The sequence below is a fragment of the Ahaetulla prasina genome, chromosome 5, assembly GCF_028640845.1.
Source record: "Ahaetulla prasina isolate Xishuangbanna chromosome 5, ASM2864084v1, whole genome shotgun sequence".
NCBI classification, from domain to species: Eukaryota; Metazoa; Chordata; class Lepidosauria; order Squamata; family Colubridae; genus Ahaetulla; species Ahaetulla prasina.
This window is the reverse complement of record NC_080543.1, coordinates 10,653,638-10,680,175: the sequence shown is the minus strand read 5'-3', so window position 1 is coordinate 10,680,175 and position 26,538 is coordinate 10,653,638. Positions and strand designations below refer to the sequence as shown.

Genomic DNA, 26,538 nt, shown 5'->3' with positions numbered 1-26,538 from the left:
CGCATGCTCCCGTTTTGGCATTCAGTGCTGAAAAGGTTTACCAACACTGTTCTAGTGTCAGAGCAACTGTGAGACAGACAAACTGTAAGCCAGCTGGACACAATCTCAGTGTTGTGTCTCGCCCGCCCCCCTCTCCACAGCCGGGCCCCTCTCATCTCCTGTTATCTCAGCCAGAGACTGATAATGCAGACGAAGGGCCTGGCATGCCTCCAGCCCCCAGTCCTGGCACCATGCCCGGACAGACCAAACAAGACGAATGGGCTGGCATGCCTCCGGCCCCCGGTCCTGGCACCATGCCTGGACAAACCGAGCAAATAAACCCCTCCCCCACAGCATGTGAACATGAGGAACCTGAAGCCAGTCATGAGCTGGAATTGCCGGCAGCTGGAGGGTGGATGGATCCACGCTTCCGGAGAATGGAGAGGCGACGTCAGCAAAAGGAAGGGAGGGGCAGGCCTGGATAAGTGCTGAGTCATGGAGCCACACCCCATGGCCTATATAAAGGATCTGCTTTCTGGCATTCTTTGAGTCAGGCAAAGTCTAATTTGGATTGCTGAAGTCACATCTTGGACTCCTGCCTGCCCTGAGAACTCTGACAGAACTTTGGCAAAGCTGCAGAGGCTCTGTGGCCACGCTTGATACAGACTTCCCCGATCCGGCCGTCAGAGGAGGAGTGGGACACGACACTCTCAGCCCAATCCACTTCACAGGGTTGCTGTGGTAGAGACAAACAGGAGGCGGAAGGTGCACTGGATAGGTTCGCCAGGTTATTTGTAAAAAATAATAATAATAATAATAATAAAAATGGGATATGAATAAATAATAAATAAAAAGAGGTCCTAATGGCCCTGTTTCTCTAGCAGCATTCCTCACCCCTGAAGTACATTGCAAGAAGAGGTTTTTGATCCAGAGGGGATACTAAGATGTTATTCTGTAGCCTAGAACGATAAGAGAAAGTCTCCTTTGGGCATGGCAGCCTCCTTGAATTGGATGAACTGATTTTGGTTTCTCAGGAAGCGAATTCTGTATCCATGCACCAGTCTGGGTGTGTTCAGAACAAGGGCTATTCTGAAGAGGTTCTCAAATGGAACAATGGCACTGTTGTTTAAATATTTACGATGCTCTTCTGTGTGTTTGTTGTTTCTGTAGTTCATCAAAGCTGCCAAATGACTTGCTTGATTTACAGCCAGCTTTTCACCCAGGTGTGCATCCGATATCCTCCGCACCACAAGTGGGAGGAACCTGGGGAGGTAAGAGATTTTGTTGTGATTATTACTTGGCCACCCTTGCTCTTGATAAAAAAAAAATATCACAATCTCTGCTGTATTTGGTTGATAAAAGCCCTTATTTTATGTGTGGGTCACATATTTCTTTAAAGCCTTAAAAATTTGTGGATCGGAACAAGTTTTGTTTTGAATGTCCATCACAATTGCTATTTATTTTATTGGGCTCAGAGGTGGGTTTCAGCAGGTTCTGACCAGTTCTGGAGAACCGGTAGCGGAAATTCTGAGTAGTTCAGAGAACCGGTAGTAAAAATTCTGACTGGCCCCGCCCCCATCTATTCTCTGCCTCCCGAGTCCCAGCTCATGGGAAGAAAATGGGGATTTTGCAGTAACCTTCCCCTGGAGTGAGGTGGGAATAGAGATTTTACAGTATCCTTCCCCTGCCATGCCCACCAAGCCATGCCACACCCACCAAGCCACACTCACAGAACCGGTAGTAAAAATTTTTGAAACTGGGCTACTGTGTTGTATAAGTCTCGAGCAATGTCCATAATCAACTTATTTGCCTCTGTTTTTTGAGCAATATTTGCAAACACAGGTGGGATTTCAATAGCAGGACAAAATATATAGCTAATAAGAAAAGCAAAAACAAACTAGCATCATGTCAGCTTATTTCCAGTCTCCAAACTCTGGGTTCAGCTGTACTGGTGCTTTAGGAAGTGATCGATCTTAATTTAGCCAGGATTTAGCCTGAAATATGTATGTAGGTGTTTAGCTACCTAAATATATAGATTAAAATTTGAGAAGGCGTCTGTCAGACTTGAATAAAACAGTTTTACAACAATTCAAGAGAATGGCACGTAAGATGCAGGTTATGCATTACTGTTAAGGAAGTTACGCTTAGCTCATTACAATTCTGTTCTAAGACATAAAAATATTACTGGTATCTTCCTTCGCCCATCTTTCCCATCTCCATTTCCCAGTAATGATTAGTCTTCATTTTTGTATCAAACCAGAGGGAGTAGGGCTTGAACTGTTAGATTGGCTTTAACAAGAGTAATAAGTAGGTTTCAGTCTGGTTTCAGTCTATGAATAGGAAAAAGATTATTTGTAGAAACACTTTGAAGTACGGTAAAAACAGGAAGGTTCCCTATACTATATAAGGGTTGATCCTTTCAAAATCCAATTTTAGGATGCTAAACTTAGGCTCTTTGTGGACTGTTATTTCATATGAAAGTTTTTCAGCCACATAGTTTATTATTTGTGAAACCATTTGATGTAAACATATTATGTCCCATATTTATTTATTTGTTGCATTTGCCTTTCCATCAGGAACTCAAAATGACATTCATACTGTTTCCCAACTAGTAAAGGAATTAGATGTAGCTCTTCCATAATGCTTTTCCAGGAAAATCTTAAAAGTTTTGTCTCATTAAAAATGCAGTCAACAGACTAAGCCATTGTAAAAAAAAAAAAAAAAAGCAGAATTCTCTGCAAGAATAAAATCTTGAATATGAACTTGATGTTGTTGTTGTTGTTAGTTGTAAAGTCGTGTCCACCCTATCGCGACCCCATGGACAGCGTTCCTCCAGGCCTTCTTGTCCTCTACCATCCCTCGGAGTCCATTTAAGCTCACGCTGACTGCTTCAGTGACTCCATCCAGCCACCTCATTCTCTGTCGTCTCGTTCTTCTTTTGCCCTCAATCTTTCCCAGCATTAGGCTCTTCTCCAGTGAGTCCTTCCTTCTTATTAGGTGGCCAAAGTATTTCAGTTTCATCTTCAGGATCTGGCCTTCTAAAGAGCAGTCAGGATTAATCTCCTCTAGGACTGACTTGTTTGATCACCTTGCAGTCCAAGGGACTCGCAGGAGTCTTCTCCAGCACCAGAGTTCAAAGGCCTCAATTCTTTAGCGCTCAGCCTTCCTTATGGTCCAACTTTCACAGCCATACAGTGCAACTGGGAAAACCATAGCCTTGACTATATGCACTTTTTGATATCTCTGCTTTTTTGTACGCTGTCTAGATTTGCCATAGCTTTCCTCCCCTGGAGTAAGCGTCTTTTAATTTCTTGGCTGCAGTCCCCATCTGCGGTGATCTTGAAGCCCAGGAAAATAAATTCTGTCACTATATCTCAATTTCTTTCCCATCTATTTGCCAGGAATTGAGAGGGCTGGATGCCATGATCTTAATTTTCTTAATGTTGAGTTTCAAGCCAACTTTTGCACTCTCCTTCTTTACCCGCATCAAGAGTCTCATTAGTTTCTCTTCGCTTTCTGCCATTATTGATATTATAGAGTTCAAAAAACCCGTAAACACCATGATTCTGTTATGTATTTGCTGCTTTGTTGTTTGAAGGCAGAGAGAATATTAAAAGCTCCTTACGTTAGGATTTCATTTCCTCTTTAATCTACCTTCTTTTTTTTCCTTAATAACAATTCAGTTCTTTATCCTGCTTGCTTTTTCTATCTGATCTGCCTTTCACATCGCAATGAGATTGTCATGCGCTTTCTTTTAAGCTGTAGTGTATTATATGGTATGAATCAGAGTAACCATGTTTCTATGGTAGCTGTTCATTAAAAGGGGAGGGGGCTGAAACTAACTCCTCCCCCCTATTTTTTATTGCCATAGCCAATGTCTAAAATTGTTAAGTACATGGGAGAAAATCTGTATGAAGGCCATAATTATAGTTCTGAGGGGTTTTTTTTTAGAGAAAATGATAAGACACAGTAAGGTTTTTACTCAATCTCTCATTTGATGCACATATTCAGCTTTGTCTTTTATCACCTACCAAATAATCCTGAGCTAGAATGGATCTAGGATTATGCTCCCTGAAAATTATGGAAGTTGAAGTCTAACTCACCTGGAGAACAAAAAATTGGGGAAAGCTGAGAAGCTGTGGAAGAAAATAGATTTTATTTCAATTAATTTTAAAATTTGTTCAAGGCATTGAATAGGGATTATTCCCCCTTTTTTCTTTCTACCATGCTGAAAGTATAATTCAACAGGAACCTCTGGAGGCCTGAACCCCCATTTTGGAAGAGGCAGCTTTGGAAAGTTCATTTCTGCTCTGAGAATTGTGACTGGAGGCTGAACCAAAGGTGCTGTTTTCAAGCAGCAACTGGACTTTCTTTGCTTTTCCTTGAAGACGTTTCGCTTCTCATCCAAGAAGCTTTCTTCAGTTCTGACTTGTGAATGGAGTCAGAGGGGCCTCTGGTGGCTCAGCAGACTAAGTCTGTCAGTTATTAGCACAGCTACTTGCAATTACTGCAAGTTCAAGTCCCACCAGGCCCAAGGTTGACTCAGCCTTCCATCCTTTATAAGGTAGGTAAAATGAGGACCCAGATTGTTGGGGGCAATAAAAGTTGACTTTGTATATAATATACAAATGGATGAAGACTATTGCTTAACACAGTGTAAGCCGCTCTGAGTCTTCGGAGAAGGGCGGGATATAAATTCAAATAAAATAAAAAAAAGATTGAGTCAGAACTGATGAAAAGGGAATTGTTTTCAAGGAAAAGCAAAGAAAGTCCAGTTGCCTCTTGAAAAAAAGCACCTTAGAAACAACCATGACCTGTATGACTGAGAATATCCACAGACGTTGGAAGCTGAAGTTAGAAATACTTGCTAGATGGCATTAGAAGGGTCGCTGTTTGCCGTTTTGTTCAGAGGCGAGAAAGCTAAAAGCTAAAAATCTCACAACTTGAGGCTTGCTTTTCCGTTACCTTTCATTTAGTCTCCATATTGAACCGAGAAAACTGATCTCTAGCCTTTAAAAAGACTAGAAAGAGACTTTTAATTTTTATAGGCACTTTATTTTGCTTTGCCTTTTTTTTTTTTTTTTTGCTAACCCATCAAAGTTTATAAGCCAACTGTATAAAATAAAAAATATTATACTGTGAGCCACTTGGAATGTTAAGAGGTGGAGGAACGAATATCGCTGAATGAGTGAATTAGCTCTGTGGCATTCGTATGGAAAACCCTTAAGGATCAGAATGAGCTGCTGGATACTTGTCTCTAATCTCAAGTAGTATATCAGGGTTCTCTGAGAGTCACTGTCTAAAGTATTTGAAAGAGGTAATGTGGAAAACATGAACGGTGATGGAGAGAAACTTGCCATTACAACCAGGGTGTCTTCTAACAGCACCTGAGAAGAATATCTCATAGGGTTCATAAAATGGGCCCTAATCTTCAGAGTGATTGGTACATTTGTTAATCTTTAAGGAGAGGCAAGACTCGAATCAGTGGTCTATTTGACAATAGAAGCTGGTTGTAAAATAGACATTATGAACGACCTCAGTACCATTGTGCAGTTTCAAACAAAAAGTGCTTGTGTTGGACATATCAGTTCAGTATCTGACACACTGATATGAGAGTAGACAAAGATTAATTGCGTGCACAGATGGCAAAAATCCAAAGTACAAGTTGGCTCCGGGACTTTCCTTCCAACAGTGATGGAAGTACACGTACCTCCACCTTGAAGAGCTGGCATTTCCTTTCCATTTATTGATTGACTGGTAATCCAGTCCCAGGCGCAGGACTGGATTAGATTTTAAATTTATATTGGTTTTAAATGGGTTTTATTATTTATATTGTTTTTTAATAATTCGGCCTTGTAGAATAAGTTTTTTAATTGTTTTTTAATTGTTATTTTAGTCTGTATTTATATGTGCTTTTTACTTGCCTGTGAACCGCCCTGAGTCCCTTGGGAGATAGGGCGGTATATAAATGTGATTAATAAATAAATAAATAAATAAAGTCACTGTTGACTCTTAGAAACCATATAGATCGATTCCATTTCTTACTTCATTTTTGAAGCTTTTAAAGATTTGCTTAGTCATTAGTAAATGTCTAGGTTAAATAAAGGGATTTATTTATTTTTTATTTATATTTTATTATTTATATTTTTATACCGCCCTTCTCCGAAGACTCAGGGCGGTGTACAGCAGCAATAAAACATAAATATCGACAGTTTAAAATACAATAACCATTAAAAATCTAATTCAATTACGCTGAAAAATTTAAAAATTTTGAATAAAAGTCATAAATAAAATTAATCTCCTTAAAATCCCATTAAAACATTCAATTTAAAATTGTATCAGGCCAGCCCTGCTTGATGAAAAAAGGTTTTGAGCTCACGCTTTTAAAGGTCCGAAGATCAGGAGAAGTCGTAGTCCAACGGGAAGTTCATTCCACAGGGCCGGAGCTCCCACAGAGAACGCTCTCCACCTGGGGGTCGCCAGCCGACATTGTCTGGCTGATGGCACCCTGAGGAGGCCCTCTCTGTGGGAGCGCACAGGTCGATGGGAGGTTATCGATGGCAGTAGGCGGTCCCGTAAATATCTCGGTCCCATGCCATGGAGCGCTTTAACGGTGATCACCAGAACCTGGAATCGCACCCGGCAACCAGTGCAGCCTGCGCAGGATGCGGTGGCTCAGTGATTAAGACGCTGTGCTTGTCGATTGAAAGGTCGGCAGTTCACCAGTTTGAATCCCTAGTGCCGCGAAACGGGGTGAGCTCCTGTTACTTGTCCCATTTTATGCCAACCTAGCAGTTCGAAAGCACGTAAAAAATGCAAGTAGAAAAATAGGGACCACCTTTGGTGGGAAGGTAACAGCGTTCCGTGCGCCTTTGGCATTTAGTCATGCTAGCCACATGACCATGGAGATGTCTTCGGACAACGCTGGCTCTTCGGCTTTGAAACGGAGATGAGCGCCGCCCCCTAGAGTCGGGAACGACTAGCACATATGTGTGAGGGACAATCTTTACCTTTACCTTTTAGGTTAAATAGATAACTGCATATAGCAACAAAAGGAAACTTTTGCAGTGTTCTAGCTCAGCTTGGAGGTAACATCTAACCAGTCTCAATCAACTTTGAAAAACTAAGCACAGTCAGACCTGATTAGTGCTTGAGTGGGAGACTGTCAGGAAATCCCTAGGCTATAAACTAGACTGGAAAATTTGAAAAAAAAAATCCACGAAAAGAGCAGTGCAAATCACTTCAATATTGTTGTCATGAAAATCACAAAAATATGTTCATGAAGTCATCAGGAGCTGAGCCTGTCTCTGAAGAGACCTGTATATGTACACTGAACAAATTAACTAATTTAGCTTGATCAGGATAGCTATTTTGATTTGAAGACAAAAGACATGATTCAGAGCACATGGGGCTAGGAACACAGCATCCATTTGCAGCTCTTAAAATCATTTCCTAGAATTGCTGAACAACGATGTTGTCTAGTCACGCAGCCTCAGGAAAAAAAAAAACATAGCTGTTTATCTGTTTGAAAAAACAACAACCCAAACAGATAAAATAGCAAACTTTGATTTCCCCCCCAAATTGCTTTCCTTTAGTAGAAAATGCTTGTATGGGTAGTCCTCGACTTACGAGCACAATGGAGCCCAGAATTGATGTCACTAAATGAGAATTTTATTAAGTGAGTTTTACCCCATTTTACGATTTCCCTTTCCACATTTGTTTAAACGAATCACTGCAGTTGTTAAATTAGCAACATGGTTGTTAAGTGAATCTGACTTCCCCATTGACTTTGCTTGTCAGGAGGTCACAAAAGGGGACTCTGGGACGCTGCAACCGTCATAAATGTGAACCAGTTGTCAAAAGCATCCAAATGTAGATCACCTGACCATGGAGATGCTGCAGTGGTCACAAGTGTGAAAAATGACCATCAGTCACTTTTCCAGTGCTGTTGTAACTTCAAACGATCACTAAATGAACTGTTGTAAGTTGAGGACTACCTGTACAGAACCCTGTGTTTGATTACTATGAATGCATAATATGCAAATCACTGAGTGGTCTAGTAACCAATGTTGGAAACTCATCATTGTAGCTTAACATTCCATTATCCTGCCCATTATAAAAGAGTTGCTGATTTTTATTCAGGCCATGAGCTAGATTGAGGACGAAGACTTATTGCATGCATTAGCCAGAATAATTTAATCTATCAAACGTGCCCCATCTATGATCTGGATGCAATAGGGGTGGGATTAAAAATTTTTAGCAACTGGTTCGCTGCCTGGTTGCTGGGTGGGCGTGGTCTACTCGGCCTCCTGCACCACGGCGGGGAGGTGGTGGTGTTATTTCCCTCCGGAGGCCGGAAATGGGCCCAATTCTGGATTTCCGGTACTTCCGATAGGCCTGTTTTTTACTCTCCCCAGGCTCCAGAGGCTTTCCTGGAGCCTCCAGGAGGGTGAAAAACTGCCTCCTCCAGGCACCGGGGGCCCTCCAGAAGCTGGAAACAGGTCCATTTCTGGATTTTTGGTAGACACATTTTTCGCCCTCCCAGAGCGTCCGCATGCACCTTGCACTTACTGGTGTCCAAAGTGAGCCATGTGGAGACTCCTGGGAGGGGTGGGGCAGGGTGGACAGGGTCAGCCAGTCCTTGGAACAACCGGTTCGGCGAACCAGATTAAAATTAACATCCGGTTCATCCAAACTGGTCGGAACCGGCTGAATCCCACCTCTGGGATGCAAGCTGAGAACCGTAAACGATTAAGTCGTATCTGCTTACTATGTTCTTCCTGAATACTAATGCACCGCTAATTTGGTTCCCCTTCCTTTTCCTTCTTGCTCCCCCTGGACTGTTGCAGATCCTTTCGCATCCACTCCCGATGCCATCGACGATGCCATTCCAAACTTAAATCCTTTCCTCACAAAATCTAGCGACCACCTTTCTGTCTCCTCTGATGTTCACCCTTCTTCTTTCACTTCTAGGACACCAACTCATGAGATGTTTGTTGGTAAAGTACTGGCTGGCCAGCTGGCTTTTCTTTTCTCTGATGGGACTATAGTCAATCTTAGACAAATTGAAGGTCCTTCAGTAGGGAAAGGGGGGGGGAGAAAGAGTCCATTTCTGACCATCTTCCTTAATATCTGCCAACAATTTAATTCAGGGGTCTCCAAACCTGGCAACTTTAAGACTGGTGGACTTCAACTCCCAGAATTCCTCAGCTGATTGGCTGAGGACTCCCGGGAGTCAAGTCCACCAGTTTTAAAAGTTGCCAAATTTAGAGACCCTTGATTTAGTTTAAGTACAGGTAGTCCTTGACTTGTGACCCCAATTGGGACCGGAATTTTAGTCGCTACGCCATACGGTCTTTCGGCAAGGCATCACGTGCCCAGAATGACTTCGATGACCAGTTTTGCCATGGTTGTTAAGCGAATCGCGCTGTCGTTAAGCCCGAACCCAGCTTCCCCAATTGACGTTGTTTATCAAGAAGCCGGCTAGAGAGATTGCAGGTTGTGATCACGTGACCTCAAGACGCAGCAACCATTTTGACAAGCACCTGAACTGCCATCAGATGGCCAGTGGTGTGACAGTGTAACTTAGAACAAAAACTTGTAAGCTGAGGACTATCTCTACAAACGAGTGAGCGATGGGAGTGGTTTACGTTACATTCCTTTCCATCTACCTTTCTGTCTTCTCTCTGTTTGAACTCTGTATCAGTTAGCTTTTGTCATTGATTTTTCCCTCTGGAAGATGTTAAGCTTTACTTCAGTAAATCATTAATATTGTGGTGCCAGGCACCTAAATGGCCCTACCATAGAGACTTCCCCAGTGATCTATACCAGTTCGTATCCTGCTCAGGTATGAGTTCCCATGAATGCCCTTAATTGTTTTGTGACTTTGGTCAGTAAATTAAGGAAGGTGCGGTGCTATCTGATCTGAGAAATGTAACCTCCAAATCATTTGTGCCCAAACTTGTGACATTCAGTTTAACTTTTCTAGTTGTCTAGATCAGGGGTCTCCAACCTTGGCAACTTTAAGCTTGGCGGACTTCAACTCCCAGAATTCCCAGAATTCCCAGAATTCTGGGAGTTGAAGTCGGCCAGGCTTAAAGTTGCCAAGGTTGGAGACCCCTGGTCTAGATGACTTCAATCTGGCTTTTTTTTTTTAATCTGACTCCCTGGAGACACCCATATAATCATCCACTACAGGTAGACCTTTACTTATGGCCACAATTGAGCCCCCTGATTTTTGTTGTTAAATAAGACATTTGTTAAGTGAGTTTTGCCCCATTTTACGACCTTTCTTGCCACAGCTGTTAAGTGAATCACTGCAGTTGGTAAGTTAGTAACCGAGTTGCTAAGTGAATCCGAGTTCCCCATTGACTTTGCCTGTCAGAAGGTCGCAAAAGGGGATCACGTGACCTTGGGACACAGCCACGGTCATAAATATGAACCAGTTGCCAAAATCTGAATTTTGATCACATGATCACGGGGATGTGCAAAGGTCATAACTGTGAAAAACGGCCATTTAAGTCACATTTTTCAGTGCCATTGAACGGTCATTAAACGAACTATTGTAAGTCGAGGACTACTTGTAATCAGCACTCCTGCTTTACTTTTTCCCGCTTCTGAGATATAAAATGTAACATTTAACGTTCTGTCTTGTCTTTGGATAGAATAAAATTTTTACTATTTAAGAAGATCCTGTCTCTCTCTCTGTGTTGAATGCCATGTAATTATAGTCTTAACTTAGGGTCTGAATAGTTGGTTAGCCATATAATAGTGTGCACTGTTTTGTTTTTTCTTTTCTTTTTCCATAACATTCCTTCTTTGCTCTTCTGCTTCATGTGCTTCTATCAGATTCTTTTTGTGGCCCACAAGTTTATTCTAATGCTTCCCATTTCTGCAATGAACCCTCAACTGTAGCTGGTCTATTTGGAGGTAGGTAAAAAAATTAAGAGCACAGGATTTTTGTTCCTCATCCAGACGGAGGAATATAGCTGTATCCCTTTCAAGTTTCCTACATTTTTAAACCTCCAAGTGAATAAATTGTGAGTCTTAATCCTGCCTTGGGCACAAAGCCAGCTGGATAACTTTGGACCAGTCACTCTCTCTCAGCCCTAGGAAGGAGGCAGTGACAACTCACTTCTGAAATCTTGTCAAAAAAACTGCAGGGACAAGTTCAGGCAGTTGCTAAGAGTCAACACTAACTCAAAGATATTTAAAGAAAGGGGGGCGGGGGGGGGAGATGATGTTCTTTAAACATCAAATGGCTTTTTAAAAAAGCAATAAATCATTGTCCAAAATGTAAATGCTGGTTTTGCCTATTAGTTTCTCCTGTTGTTCAATCATAGATCATAATCTTCTGGTGATGTCCTAAAGGTGCTTTTCCAAAAAAAAACCAACTTGAAGACGTTTCGCTTCTCATCCAAGAAGCTTCTTCAGTTCTTTTTCAGAACTAAAGAAGCTTCTTGGGGGCGAAGCAAAATGTCTTCAAGCAAAACAAAGAAAATTCCAAGTTGTCTTTTGAAAAAAGCACCCTTTGGACAACCATGACTTGCATGACTGAGAATCTCCATAGATATTCTTCTGGTGATGGTTTTCCTAAGTAATCCCACTGCCTTTATAAATTTTATTTATTTTATGACCTGAGATAAAAGTTCAACATGTATAAAAAGGCATTCTGGTTGGTGTTTTCTTAAATAGGAAAACTGACCTGCAGTTGATATCAGTTTTGGTTTTATATGGAGAATGGAGAATGGAGAATGTGGGAAACAGTCTGCACTATTTAAATAACTCTGACCATGCTGAGGAAAAGTCTGGTGGGCTTTTTTTTTAATCCCCCAGACTGATGCTGGTTGTGTTAGAAGCTGCTTAGTACAATATCATTATCCCATTTGGAATAGAGTACATATAGCAATAAGACTTATATATCGCTTCACAGTGCTTTACAGCCCTCTCTAAGCGGTTTACAAAGTCAGGCTATTGACCCCAACAATTTGGGTCCTCATTTTACCCCCTCAAAGGATGGAAGGCTGAGTCAACCTTCATATAGTTATGTTTTGAATTGTTATCAGCGCAGTTCTGTGGAAAAGTATTCTTCCTTTGGATTTTTGGCTTGTTTACTGACCTTAAACCTCTTAAAAACATAACAGGAATTAAAATGAGCAGTTCATATGAGTAAACCTCAGTTAAGGACATTAAGTAAGTTGCCATATAGAAATGGACCAGAATTCTTTACACAACCCCATCAGAAATTAATCACCAATTACAGAAAGCATTGGTTGCAATTATTGTAGCTAGAAGTGGTGAATTACTAAAGTTTCTGGATCTAAAGGGGTGATGACTTCCTATCACTCAACAATGGTGTTATATGTTCTGTTGGATTCTCCTTAGGTATTATTAACACAAGGATTAGTAATGTGAAAGTTAACATTCCATACAAAGATGTGGAAAAATTAGGAAAATTGAAAACTGAGCAAATTTATTTTTCTTTTTTTTTTCATAGAAGTATGTCAGGAACGTTGTCAGGGTTCCAAGTGATAGACCCATAGCAAGCAAAACGCTGAGGCAGGTGGATTCCTCGAAGAACAGCTTTATTGGATATATCATATTGGCAGAGATCTGGTGAAAACCGACTCTTGACGGTTCCCATGGTTTTCACGTAATTAAAAGTTTTCCCTCAACCCCAAACAGTCAGTCACTTGGTCCAATCAAGATGCTGTCTGGTTGGCTAGTGACCTCACTCCTCCTTCCTCGGGCCAGATGTGAGGATGTTCTTGGTTCCCAAGAGAAAGTATTTTATTTTGGCTACAAACCCCCAGCTATCTCTATTCCCCCCTCCCTATCCCTCAGCTCCAGTGTGGCAGCACTGAAACCTTCCGCCAGACCAGCTTCAAAGTTGACAAACGTAAGAGCCGCTTTAAGCAGCTCAACAGTTCATCTTGTCATCCTGCATTTGCTGGAAACGCCCTTCATTATTTTGTTCATAGAATCTTAGTCAACATCCTTTTACACTTACTACCCTTTTCTGACTAACAGCAAGCAAACGGTGTCTTGATAAGTGAATAACTGGGAGTATCAACCAGTCTTTACGATGGCCATAAACCAGCATAATGGGAGGGGTTACAGTCATATAAAAAAAAGCATAAAATGTATGCCAGACATAAAAAGTGAAAAATCTGAATAGAGTTGTACAATGCACATATATACACCCAGAGAGTATGAAAGGCATAAGGTAAGACTCCAGAAAGGTATGGGAGCCTTAGATGGATATAGGAGAGACAAAAGAGTCACTATGAGGAAATCTGTTAGGTTACTAAACACCCCCAACATCATAAATTTGGTGCCCATTGTCTTAAATTTATAATGTGGGCTGCCACAAAGAAGAGGGGGGTCAACCTATTCTCCAAAGCACCTGAAGGCAGGACAAGAAGCAATGGATGGAAACTGATCAAGGAGAGAAGCAACCTAGAACTAAGGAGAAATTTCCTGATAGGGAGAACAATTAATCACTGGAACCACTTGCCTTCAGAAACTGTGAGTGCTCCATCACTGGAGGCTTTTAAGAAGGGATTGGACCACCATTTGTCTGAAATGGTATAGGGTCTCCTGCTTGTGCAAGGGGTTGAACTAGAAGACCTCTAAGGTTTCCAACTCTGTTATTTTGTTATCCTGATCCCTAACATATGCCAGACGCCTGAATGTTGATCAGTGCTGTACAATTTTATCTCCAATTGCAGTGTGGTGTAAAAAACCCAGTTAGGAACTTGAAGCTCTTCTATGATTGGGAGTAGAAGAATAGAAATGCATATCTTTTTTTCAACAACCTTTAGATGGAATTGAAACTGATTGGATAATTAGTTAAGTTAAGGAAATATTTGGAAGGAAGATTCTGATTTTTATTTTTTTCCCGTTTTCCATGTTCGCTTTTCTGCCTATCTGGGCTTCCTAAAAATAACAAGCCCTCATGTTTGAGTTCAAAATCTTGTAATACAATTCGGAAATCAGAATCTGTTTTTCTGAAGTTCTGTTTCCTGAATTTATTGCTGTGTTTTCATTTAATGATTTAAGATTTTGGATCAAGCATTTGCCTTTTTGACATTTTGGCACTCTGCGGCATACTATGATGACTACAAATAACTATCATTTTCTAACCAAAAAAAGTGTCACTTTCTCAGACTTCTTTTTCAAATAAAATGATTGTGTGTAAAGTTTTAGTTCTTGTATGCCACTTCCAGGTCTACAAAAGTAATAATACTTTTGAGGGGCTTGTATTCAGCTAACCAGTTATACATACAATACAAGCTGTCTGCCTCAATATTGGAATTGTATTTTCTTCTCTGCTTTCGGTCCCTTGCTTTCCTATTTCTAATAAAACATTTTTTTGTTGTCACTATTGCAAAATTTGCAAGGAGGTTTCTTTACATTAAAGCTTTACAAAAATTGTACTTGCAACAAGAGGAAATAAGTTCAGCTTACATGCATGGCATTGTATATACAGACAGTCCTTGACTTACAACAGTTCATTTAGTGACTGCCCGAAGTTACAACAGCACTGAAAAATGTGACTTATGGCCATTTTTTTCCTCGTGACCATTGCAGCATCTCCAAGGTCACGTTTTCAAAGTACAGAGATTTGACAACTGTCTCATATTTATGATGGTTGCAGTGTCTGGAGTCATGTGATTCCCTTTTGTGACCTTCTGACAAGCAAAGTGAATGGGAAGCCAAATTCCATTAACGGCAACCCCATGTTGCTAACTTAGCAACCATAGTGATTCACTTAACAACAGTTGCAAAAAAAGTTCGTAAAGTGGGACAAAACTCACTTAACCAATGTCTCACTTGGTGACATAAATTTTGGGCTCAAATTATGGTTGTAAAGTGGAGGGCTACTTGTATTTTGCTTTTAATATTGTCAGCAAACTCCTAGCACTTTTATTTCACATTGTGGTCTCCCCTTGATTTAGTCCTGGTGCTGAAATATCAGATTCAGTGTACAAAAGGTGGCATAGTTATTTCTTTAAAAATTGGTCCTTGTTCCCACCCAATTTTTTGGGTTAGTGGTTGTTGCAAGAGGTTTAATAAAAGGCAAGACATAAAATATGTGGATATCTGTGGAAGATGTACCATGACTGCTTGATGGAAACGGAGTGTAAAATATGCTTGGCTTCAATGGCTGACAAATATTTTTGGGAACTTAATTTAAAAACCCATGGTTGAGGTAGATATAATGTAGGTTCCAAATGTCATTTTAAATGCTTGTGATTCAAATACAGGAATCTTTATGGATTGGTCAGCAGTAGAGTAGAAAATAAGTCAGGAATACTATTCAGAAGAATTATTAAAAACTGATTTACAAGTTGTGAATTGAACTAGAAAATTACCACGACACCAGCTCAGTAGTAATGCTAAAATTATTTAAAGTACATAAAAGTATATTTTAGTATGACAGACAGATAGACAGACATGGAAGGGAGGGAAGGAGATTACCTCAGGTCATCTTTTTAGGGAATATGTGTCAAACAATAAATGACGTATTCCTTCTATACTTTTCTAGATACGAAAAATGGCCCATGCAGTATTTCCGTATTATTTTTGCTATCAAGCAGAAGTTGAATTGGCCATCTGCTAAGGATATTTTAATTTGTATTTCTGAAATGAGCAAAGTGTTGATTCAGTGACCTCTAGGGCTGCTTCCAGTTCTATGGTTTTTCTGAATTTTTCATTGTTTGAATCATGGAACTTTCCTCCAATTCCTGATTTGTTATCCAGCATTTGAATTTTCTCAATCATCACAATTATAATGCATATAAATAAATTGTTGGGGTTCCCCCCCATTTTTGTTGGCAGGGTTTACACCATCTTCTGTTGCCCCATCGCAGCCATCAGCAGGCCTTAACGTTGACTTTGAGTCTGTGTTTGGAAACAAAAGTTCAAATGCGTCAATGGATCCTAGTGGTAAGTCTTTTAAGTAGCCCTTAAAGGTGAACATTTTTAGATTGGGGTTGAAATGAAGGGTTCTTGGTGCTTTCTGAGCGGGGTTGTTTTCTTGCAGATGTTTCATTACCCAGCTAGGTAACATCATCTGTGCAGTGGTGTGCATTAGCACTGATAATGTTACCTAATTTGGGTAATGAAACATCTGCAAGAAAACAACCCACTTAAGGGCCCCTTAATCCTGTTCAGAGTAAAGAAAAAATGGCACACAACTGTGTGAAGAGCTCTTGAATTTTCCTAAAAGGAGTCTTTTAAATGCCGTGTTGCCCAAGGATGAGCAGATTGCGTTTCATCTCATGACATCTATGAATTTTCTCACCCTCAGTGAAGTGTTTTTTTTGTGTTTTTTTTCCACCAAGGCTAATTCTGGAAGAGCCTGCAGGGGATAATCAACTTTTTCAGCTGATTCCTTTTACTCTTGTTTCGGTTTTGATCCCAGAATTTCTGGAATTGTCAACTTTATTTTACAGAAGAAAGAAGGCAGTATTTTAGCTATCTCCTCCCCCCACACTTTTGAAGCATAGTAGCAGAATTCCTGAAGTGTTTTTAGCTGTACAGGTAGCCCTCGACTTACAACAATTCACTTAGTGACTGTTCAAAGTTACAACAGCACTCAGAAAAGTGATTTTATAACCATTTTTCACACTTAATGACCATTGCGGCATCCCCACGATCACATGAGCAGAATTCAGATGCTTGGCAACTGCCTCGTACTTACGACGGTTACAGTGTCCTGGAATCATGTAATCACCTTTTTGCAGCTTTCTGAAAAGCAAAGCCAGTGGGGGAGCCCAATTCACTTAATAACCCTATGACTATCCTCAGTGATTCCCTTAACAAATGTGGCAAAAAAGGATCATAAAATGGACAGTGATTCACTTAACAGATGTCTCACTTAGCAACATAAATTTGGGGCTCAATTATGGGCATAAGTCGAGGACTATCTGTATTATGCTAAGATTTTAAAATACATATGTGTTGATATCTGATGCGATAATTGGAAAAGTTCTGTGACATTTACTGATATGTCTTGTTTTTAAGGCTTTGATGAATTAGGTGGACTCCTAAAACCAACAGTGGCTTTTCAGAACCAGAATCTTCCATCTTGCAAAGCACCACCCAATAAGTTGGTATTAGATGACTTGGATTCATCTCTAGCCAACCTTGTAGGCAGTAAGTATTTGTACGGGACTTGTATAAAAAATCAAAATTTAAAAGAAATGAACTTTTTTTTCTAACAATTTTCTTGTTTTGTTTACAGATTTGGGCATTGGAAATGGGACAGCAAAAAAGTGAGTTTTTTAATAGTTTTTTTCCCCCCTTCTAAATATATGTTCACAGCAGCTTTACATGACTTACCAGATTCATATTTTAATGGTATGGATAAGGATAGTGTTGTTGATTGGGAGAGTACTCTAAAGCAGGGGTCTCCAACCCTGGCATCTTTAAGGCTTGTGGACGTCAACTCCCAGAATTCTGGGATTTCTGGTCAGCTGTGACTGACCAACCAATATTTAGCATCTTCCATTTACCCCAATAATATCCATGCTGATGGTGGCTACTGGACTGATGGTAGACCTCACTTCCCCCCTTGTTCTCTGCTCTCTTCCCGTCCACCTTTTTTTTTCTTCTTCTCCTCCTCCTCCTCTTCCTCTTTCTCCTTCTGTAATCATATACAGGCAGTCCTTGACTTAATTGAGCCACAAATTTCTGTTGCTAACTGAAACAGTTACGTGAGTTTTGCCCCATTTTACAAACTTTCTTGCCACAGTTGTTAAGTGAATCACTGTGGGTGTTAAATTAGTTACAAAGTTGTAAAAGGGAAGCTGGGTCCCCGGTTGACTTTGCGTGTCAGAAGGTCTCAAAAGCCAATTCACATGATCCCAGGACTCTCCAACTGTCATAAAATACAAACCAGTTGCCACGTGCCTGAACTGAAAAACGATCATAAGTCGCTTTTTTCAGTGCCATTGTAACTTCAAACCGTCACTGAACGAATGGTTGTAAGTCAAGCACTACCTGTAGAGATGGAGGATGCAAAATCTCATGCTTTGGGGTAGCTTTTCTAACATGAATATATGTGACTTTTAATACCTTGAACATCTATTTATAGTGATGTAAACTGGACCCAGCCAGGAGAAAAGAAATTAACAGGCGGTTCCAACTGGCAGCCCAAAATTGCACCCACCACTGCTTGGAATGCTCCAACCATGGTAAGCAGTTGCCATAGTGCAGGGATCCCCAACTCCCAGGGCCCAGTGATGGGTTTCAAATTTTTTTACTACCAGTTCTGTGGGCATGGCTTAGTGAGCATGGTGTGGCTTGGTGGGCGTGGCAGAGGAAGGATACTGTAAAATCTCCATTCTCACCTCAATCCAGGGGAAGGTTACTCCAAAATCCCCATTTCCTCCCAATCAGCTGGGACCTGGGAGGCAGAGGTGGGGCCAGTCAGAATTGGGGGCGGGGCCAGTCAGAATTTTTATTACCGGTTCTCCGAACTACTTAAAATTTCCGCTATCAGTTCTCCAGAACTGGTTAGAACCTGCTGAAACCCACCTCCACCTGCGCCACAACCACTACTGGGCCGTGGCCTCTTCGAAACTCAGCCATGCAACTGGCAGTGCAGCTTGACTTGCAGGAATGTTGGGCCGACATACGTGCATGCACACATGCAGCTCAGTTCACTCCCCCCTCCCCTCCAGCTACGCCTCCAGCCACTCTCCCCTGCCCTCCAGCTAAGCCCAGAGATTGGGGACCACTATCATGGGGGACTTCATAAATCCAGCAGCATAGATTGCATTCTGGGTATATAAGGTATCATCAAGAATTCTAATACGTACTCTAGAAAACCTGGCTATCCAAATTACGAATGTTCTTTTTTGGATTAGATTCAAGACACTTCATAGTGGCTGATAAATACCCAATTCGAAGTTAACGTCAGCTATAGTCTTAAAAGGTGCAGCATTTAGTGGCTTACCTTTTGTTTAAAAAGTGGAGGGAGGTATTTCTCTTGACTTTGCTTGTGGGGAATTGGCAGGGAAGGTCACAAGGCAGAAAAACACAAGGCATCAAGAGAATCATGGAAGAACTCTGTCAGAGCACACAGTTGTCATACTTCTGTTTTAATATGAAGGCTAAATTAAAAAAACCTTCCAGGCATGTTTTGCTTAAAAAAAATGAGACTGAAGTTTGCAGAAACCTCCCCTTCTTAAACCTATCTGTTTCCCTTGACCTCCCCAACTCTTGGTCAAGAAATATTTCTAAATCATTTCAGAAAGAGAAAATTAGCCATGGAAGCAGTTGTGAAAAACACCAGTATTCTTACAGATCACAAATATGGGAATGACAATTTTGAAATAGGTTTCTAGGAAGCGTGGGTGTAATCTGAGGAGATTTAGGCTTTGTGTTATACCATGTGCAACGTTTTGAGTTTTCGTGATCTATTGGGATCGGAGAAGGTGGTGTTTTGCTTTAATCTTCTGCTTTAACACTATGTTGTCTCATTTTCTTGTCAGTGTGTTGTCATAAATTGCTGGAGTCCAGTATGTCAGAAATACACGAAGTGTGACAAACTTGCCTACAGTAGATTAGGTTATATATTTTTGTCACAGACTTATCAAATCTTATTAATTTTCTTTGTCGCTCAACGTCTTGTTGGTTTACAAGAGTGTGTCCTCGGGGTCGTTAAGCACACTTGTAACCAAAATGCTTTTTGTGTATATCCTGTTGTGTAAGCAATCATTTCTAATCCAATGTTATTGCATTGTGTAATTGTTCTTCCCGGGGGAAAAAACAGAATGGCATGCATTTTCCACAATACGTAAGTGAACAAAACCTGCAGCCTCCTTTTTTATTTTTATTTTTTTGCAATCAGATTGGCATGCTGATATTAACCACTACAGCACAATCTCATAATCCCGCTACTCCACACTTCTGTTAAGATCTTTGGGCATGATGGAAATTTTGAGCAGCTTCTAATACGTCCCAGATTTTAAGGGCACCCTTTTGAAGCCAAGAACGGCATGAAGAAATATTTCACAATTATTTTCCTGCTTTAACTCTTGTCATTTGCTGCCCAATTAGCTGGCGTGTTGCGTCTGCATTGCCTTTTTAAATGCATTTGAATTTGAATAAATTAAATGGGGGGGAAAAAGGCGTCCGTGCGTACAAATAATTGCATGAAACCTCACAAGCTTCTTTCCACTCCCACTTACCATAGAGTTGATTTCAAAGAGGGAGAGACCAATATGTTCTAAAATATCACTGAATGGAGTGATATTTCCCATGTTGGGTCAGTTGATTCAAAAAAAAAAAATGTCTGAACTGCAGTGTTATCTCATTCCATTCAAAAAAAAAATATGATAATTTTTTTAAAAAAAAATATCCACAAATGGCCTAATTGTTCATAAGCATTGATAAGAGCTAAAGAATGAAGTCTCTAAATACTTTATATTCTTAAATACCTACAGGTAGTCCTCGACTTACGACCACAATTTCGCCCAAAATTTCTGCTGCTAAGCAAGACAGTTGCTAAGTGAGTTTTGCCCCCATTTTGCAACCTTTCTTGCCACAGTCATTAAGTGAATCACGACAGTTGTTAAGTTAGCAACACGGTTGTTAAGCGAATCCAGCTTCCCCATTGACTTTGCTTGTCAGAAGGTCGTGAAAGCACGTCATGACATGACGTGACCCGGGACACTGCAATTGTCATAAAAATGAATCAGTTGCCAAGGGTCTGAATTTTTTGATCACATGACCGTGGGGATGCTACAAAGGTCGTGAAAAATGGTCCTAAGTCACTTTGTTCAAGAATAAGGATATAAGGAATGAAATAGTAAATTATTATTATTGCCAATAAGGATGTCCATGAGATCCCCAGAGATTGAGATTTGACAGAAGGGAGACTTTATAATGTTATTTACCGAAACCACATGAGCATGTGGATGCTGCAACAGTTGTAAGCTGTAAAAAATGCTTATTGGTCACTTTTTTTGATGCCGTTTTGAACAGGCACTAAACAAATGGTTGTAAGTTGAGCACTACCTGTTTTTGAGGTAAGTTCAACTGATAGAAGTTATTATCTATTAGATAATCTTCCCATTTATTCAATCTGCTCTATAGGTGACGCTTACGACTGAATTTCCATACATCAAAAATCACAGCAACTTTAATTCTTCAGCTCTTTCTTTTCAAATATCATCCTTCAGCCCATTTGGTTTTACTCCCTGTATCATTATTGGTCTTTCCCTATAATCTTTTCACGGAGAAGAAAATCTTAAGCCACCTTAAACAGTTAAAAAATGAGCAAACGTATGACCATGTATATGCTTATATATACACCGTATTTTGCTATGTTAATATTAATCACTGCTATTTCATCAATCATAGTACACAATGGCCAATTGGATTCCATCGTCCTGTGTAACAGTGTAGTCCATAGGAAAAACAGATTTTCCTTCATTCACATTTATGTTGTTGGAGAATCTTTTAGATCATTGAATTTCTTATAAAATTATGGGTATGACATGCACGTCCTTTAAATTCAGAAAACTGCATAGCAGAATGACTCTAGTGTCTATACTATACACATGTTTTTCTGCTTGCCATTTTATGGAGCAATTGGCCTCTTTCTAGGATTTTTGCATTAAAGCTGTCAATTCCAATAATTGACCAAAAAGTGCATTATTATTATTATTATTATTATTATTATTATTATTATTATTATTATTATTATTAATCGTTGCTGATCAGAAGGAGGAGGAAGTAGTGATATATGTTAAGCTACTCTTAAGCACAGTTGCTTGCAAAGAGAAATATATGTATATAAGGATTTGACTATGGAGAATTTTGTGGCATTTGGGATTTTGGTTTGAAAATACTTCTATTTTTGATGTGTTATGAAACTTTTTTTAAATGAACCATGAAGGAGGAAGGGAATTCCCAATCTTCCTGAATGTCAGTTAAATATGAAAATACGTTGCTGCAGAGGATGATTTCAAGAAGCAGATATGATGTAGAATGTAGCAGATGTCACAAAATTAATATAAAATTAAAGATATTCATGCCTAAGCTATGTAGGTTAAAATGCTAATAAACGTAAAGGCATATATTTTACAAAACGCCTTGTCAATATTAACTGGCTGTGACATGGAGAAAAAACTCAGAATATATGTGTGCTGGCATATAGAATTTTTTATATATATAGAGAGAGAGAGTTGTTGAACTTTATGCAAATACCTAGCACACTCCCAGTAATTCATCTAATAATTGTCTAAAGTCCATCAAATTTGGAGTTCCTTTTCATGCAGTTTTAGAGATTCATTGAGCGATTGTTAATGTTTTGGTAAATTTCCTACCTAAAATTTAATAATTTAAGGTAGTAAGTTGGAGTTTGTGGAGATCCCCATATTAACCTGGACCAGCTCTAAGCTGTAGATATCTCAGGCATCTGCAACTGTGCTTTGGTGCTTCAAAAGAGCAGCAGTTCCCAAACAGCTTATTTTAATCAGTAATTGATTATTCTAATAAATTATGTAATTGCCAATTGGGGTTCAGCTGGTTATGGAGGTCATACAAGAGTATTGTCAGTTAAATAGTTCATTAATTGTGTTAATTAACAGTTCTTTTATCTTGTCCCAGTTAAGAGATTGGGGACAGCTATCTCCCTTCAAAAATATCAGAGCCACAGTTAACAACAAAAACCAACATAAAACCAACTGTGTCTTTTATCATTTCTTCTTTGGGGATTTATTTATTTATGCACTCATTCATCAAGTTTATATGGTTTATGTTGCTGCCTATCTCACAAACAAACGGTTTTAGGTGTATATTTTAAGATATACAGAACAATGATTATCGTTAAAAAAATGTCAAAACCGATAAAAAAACCAAGGTTAAAAAAGAGAACAAAGTAATGGTGTGCTTTTCCCATTAGGCACCCCCTGTCATGGCCTATCCTGCTACAACGCCAACAGGAATGATGGGATACGGAATGGTCAGTAAAGTTTCTATTTTAAGTCCTTTGCGGAGCATTGATTTGTTATACATCCCCTCCCAATATATTTATTGTGCTTGTCTGGAGAAGACGTTTCTGTGACAAGATGCCACACACCCAAATGGGCAAGATGAATCTGTTCCAATTCTGAATTTTTTTTCCCAGTTTGTGATCTCAGTTTGCTAGGAAAATCACTCATGGTAAACTACTCTGAGCACATTATGGTGGAAAAGTGGGAGACAAATTGTAACCCCTTAGAAATAATAGACTCTTTTGCTTCCAGTCTTCTAATACCTTCCAGATGTGCTCCAGAATTTGTACAAATGTACAGTTAAAATTAGAGTTAACTTAAAACAGATGGGTGATGTAAGAAACGGTAACCATCAGGCTCAGTTATTACAACTGAAATGAAAAGGGTGCTTTCTGAATAAGAATACCTTAAAATGATGCAAGGACAGATGTAGCAAAAGAATTTTGTATGTATCCTCTGGGTTGGAGCTTTTTTTTCTTTTTTTCTTTTGGTCTCTTTTTGGAAACACAAAGCAGATTCTTGTTGGCCATTCCTAAAATCGGAGGGGTGGGGGTCCCTAAAACTTAGCAACTTTAAGACTTGTGGCCTTCAACTCCCAGAATTATCCAGCCAGCATGGGAATTCTGGGATTTGAAGTCCACCAGTCTTAAAGTGGCCAAGTTTGGATAGGAAAAATCCCTCCAGCAAAAATGACAGCAAAGTGTTGTCCAATGACTTCTTTGGCCGTCTCCAGGAGGGCCTTTTACCAAGTTCGCTTGGTTCGCCAGTTGCGTCCCTTCCTTGACCGGGATGCCTTATGCACAGTCACTCACGCTCTGGTTACGTCTCGGCTGGATTATTGCAATGCTCTCTACATGGGGCTGCCTTTGAAGTGCACCCGGAGGCTGCAGTTAGTCCAGAATGCAGCTGCGCGAGTGGTAATGGGAGCCGCTCGTGGCTCCCATGTAACACCACTGCTCCGTAGTCTGCACTGGCTTCCTGTAGTCTTTCAGGTGCGCTTCAAGATCCTGGTTACCATCTTTAAAGCGCTCCATGGCTTAGGACCCGGGTACTTATGAGACCGCCTGCTGTTACCTTATGCCTCCCACCGACCCGTACGCTCTCACAGAGAGGGCCTTCTCAGGGTGCCGTCCGCCAAACAATGTCGGCTGGCGGCCCCCAGGAGTAGGGCCTTCTCTGTGGGAGCACCGACGCTCTGGAATGAACTCCCCCCTGGCTTACGTCAAGTGCCTGATCTTCGGACCTTTCGTCGTGAGCTAAAAACATATTTATTCATTCAAGCAGGACTGGCATAAATAGTTGATTTTAAATTGGGGTTTTATTAATATTTTAAATTTTTAAATCTTTTTTAATTATCAGCCGTTTAGTAATAGTTTTATTTTAAATTCTTTTAATTGTATATATTATGTATTTTATTTTGGCTGTACACCGCCCTGAGTCCTTCGGGAGAAGGGCGGTATAAAAATTTAATAAAATAAAAATAAATAAATAAATTTGTGGTAGCTCTAATGGCTAACCCATCCTGCTATTTCATAAATATTCTACTGTCTTGTTAACAGAAGATGATGGTTGAAACTCTTAATGGTGGGCATTTCATCATTTTGATTTAATTTCATAACATTAATTCTGTGCTATTCTGGATTTTTAGCCATCCCAAATGGGAGGAGTACCAGTAATGACGCAGCCAACTTTAATATATAGCCAACCTGTCATGAGACCTCCAAATCCTTTTGGTCCTATATCAGGAGCACAGGTAGGTTTTAATTTCTACTCTGCAGCCCTGAAAGTGCAAAGAAGGTCCTTTTTTTAGAAGGATGAAATCAGTTAAAATATTTTTTAATCATTATTGGCAAGCAGACATATCTGCTTCAGATGTTAAACTAATTTCACATCCAAGACAGCTTTCATTCTGAGCCAGATGAAATTGTCCAAATGGATCTCAAGAAAGCTTATTATACACCAAAGATGTATCACTCCAAAGATCTGAGACGAGAGTTGTTCAAAAGCTTAATGAAGCAAGTTTTGAGGTGACAATCAAATTATTGGAGAGATTACTGTGAACGTGGTACAAGAAAGGCAGAATAACTGCACACAAAAAAAAGCCCACTGAATTCATAAATAAAAAATAGTATTTTTTTCTGTCGGAGAAGTTGAAGCTGAGGAGGAACCAGAAGAGTTATTAAAACAAATAAATAATGCATGTTTCCAGAGGATGCATTAGAAGGAAAGTGATAAAGAAACGTGTGTCACTATCCAGATGAAGTATAAGGTTTCCACTTCTGAGGCTTAAAAGTATTACGCTGGTTTGGATGCCTACAGCGTGCTCTCATTGTACTGATGTCACTGCACACTTTGGGTTTCTTTTTATTTATAATGAAGGAAATGTTCCATTTCTGTTCTTCCCTTACACGAGAATGTGTAAATGTTCCCCTTGGATGCATTCTAAAATCAAGATGGTATTGAATTCTGTGGTGTCTCTATGCCCACAAACTTGCTTTCTTAAGCTTTCGGAAAACACGTGGACGGTGCCGAAACCCGAGAATTGATTTTATAAGATAAGAGATCCCGATGCGAATTGAAAAGGCTTGTGTCTATTTAGATCTTCAGAAAGAATTAGATACTGTAAAGCTTTACAGCAAGGGTGTCCAACCTTGGCAGCCTTAAAACCTGTGGACTTCAACTCCCAGAATTCCTCAGGCAGCATGGCTGCCTAGGGAATTCTGGGAGTTGAAGTCCACAGGTCTGAGGTGAAGTCCACACGTCTTAAAAGCTGCCCTGCTTTACAGTATCAAACCAAAACAGTCTTTAGGCTATCCAAAAAAGAAAAAGAAAGATTTGAGGCCAGCAGTATTTTCACAGATAGGACATATTTTGGAGAGTTCAGTCATGAGCTATTTCTTCCTCTCTACTCCTGAATAGCATGGAGCAGAAGAATTTGTAACCTGAATGCTTGGGATGGATCCTGGCCATGTACTTTAAGGAAATCAACTGTTGCTACTAGCAGCACGCCCTCAGTGGAAGCACTCTCTGGGTTTGCCCGTGAATTAAACCATTTGTGGTTCCTCGTTGCCCTTGGCTTGGCTTTGGCGATGTCAGATTTATTAGAGTTTCTCTTTTGAGGGAACAAAGGCTTGTTGTGAAGGCTTGTTTGCTAGCCGGGTGTCACCTCTACTTGGCCTGCCTTAACATTTTGAAGTTGTTGTTCCTTTTGGGGTCACCTGTGGGCTTTGGCAAGTCTTTCGTTAAGCTGCACGCACGGGCGAACTCTCTGTGTTTTATATATATTAACCAGAGCAACTGGAGTGAATGAGCCTGGACTTTCACCATTTGGCCATGGAACTGAAAGGGGCCATTCATGGCATGTCCCTCTCTCTTCCTTCATTAAACCCCCACATAGTTTTCTCATTCTGCTCTCTTCCATATCCACCTGCTTCTCTCCAGACACAAAGTACAGTTCCTATTCTGCGTGTGTGTGGTCCTGACCTACAGATAGGTTTTTACATTTAAGGGTGCTTGTAAGAGGCTGTTTTAGTAATTTGCTACC

The 26,538-nt window shown here is 40.2% G+C and overlaps 1 protein-coding gene across 6 annotated transcripts in view; it reads left to right on the top strand.

Annotated features, from left to right (window-relative positions):
* PICALM (phosphatidylinositol binding clathrin assembly protein) overlaps nt 1-26,538 on the top strand; it is an 86,068-nt gene that overhangs the window by 48,823 nt on the left and 10,707 nt on the right. For 2 of the 6 annotated variants that reach the window (XM_058184688.1, XM_058184687.1), the window contains exons 12-20: nt 1,150-1,250; nt 8,829-8,978; nt 15,823-15,930; nt 17,011-17,142; nt 17,231-17,261; nt 18,083-18,182; nt 19,766-19,789; nt 22,904-22,963; nt 24,643-24,747. In XM_058184688.1, the coding sequence (XP_058040671.1) occupies nt 1,150-1,250; nt 8,829-8,978; nt 15,823-15,930; nt 17,011-17,142; nt 17,231-17,261; nt 18,083-18,182; nt 19,766-19,789; nt 22,904-22,963; nt 24,643-24,747 (811 nt within the window). The remainder of the gene's footprint in view (nt 1-1,149; nt 1,251-8,828; nt 8,979-15,822; nt 15,931-17,010; nt 17,143-17,230; nt 17,262-18,082; nt 18,183-19,765; nt 19,790-22,903; nt 22,964-24,642; nt 24,748-26,538) is intronic. The other 4 variants (XM_058184692.1, XM_058184691.1, XM_058184689.1 and 1 more) reach the window with 3 other exon arrangements.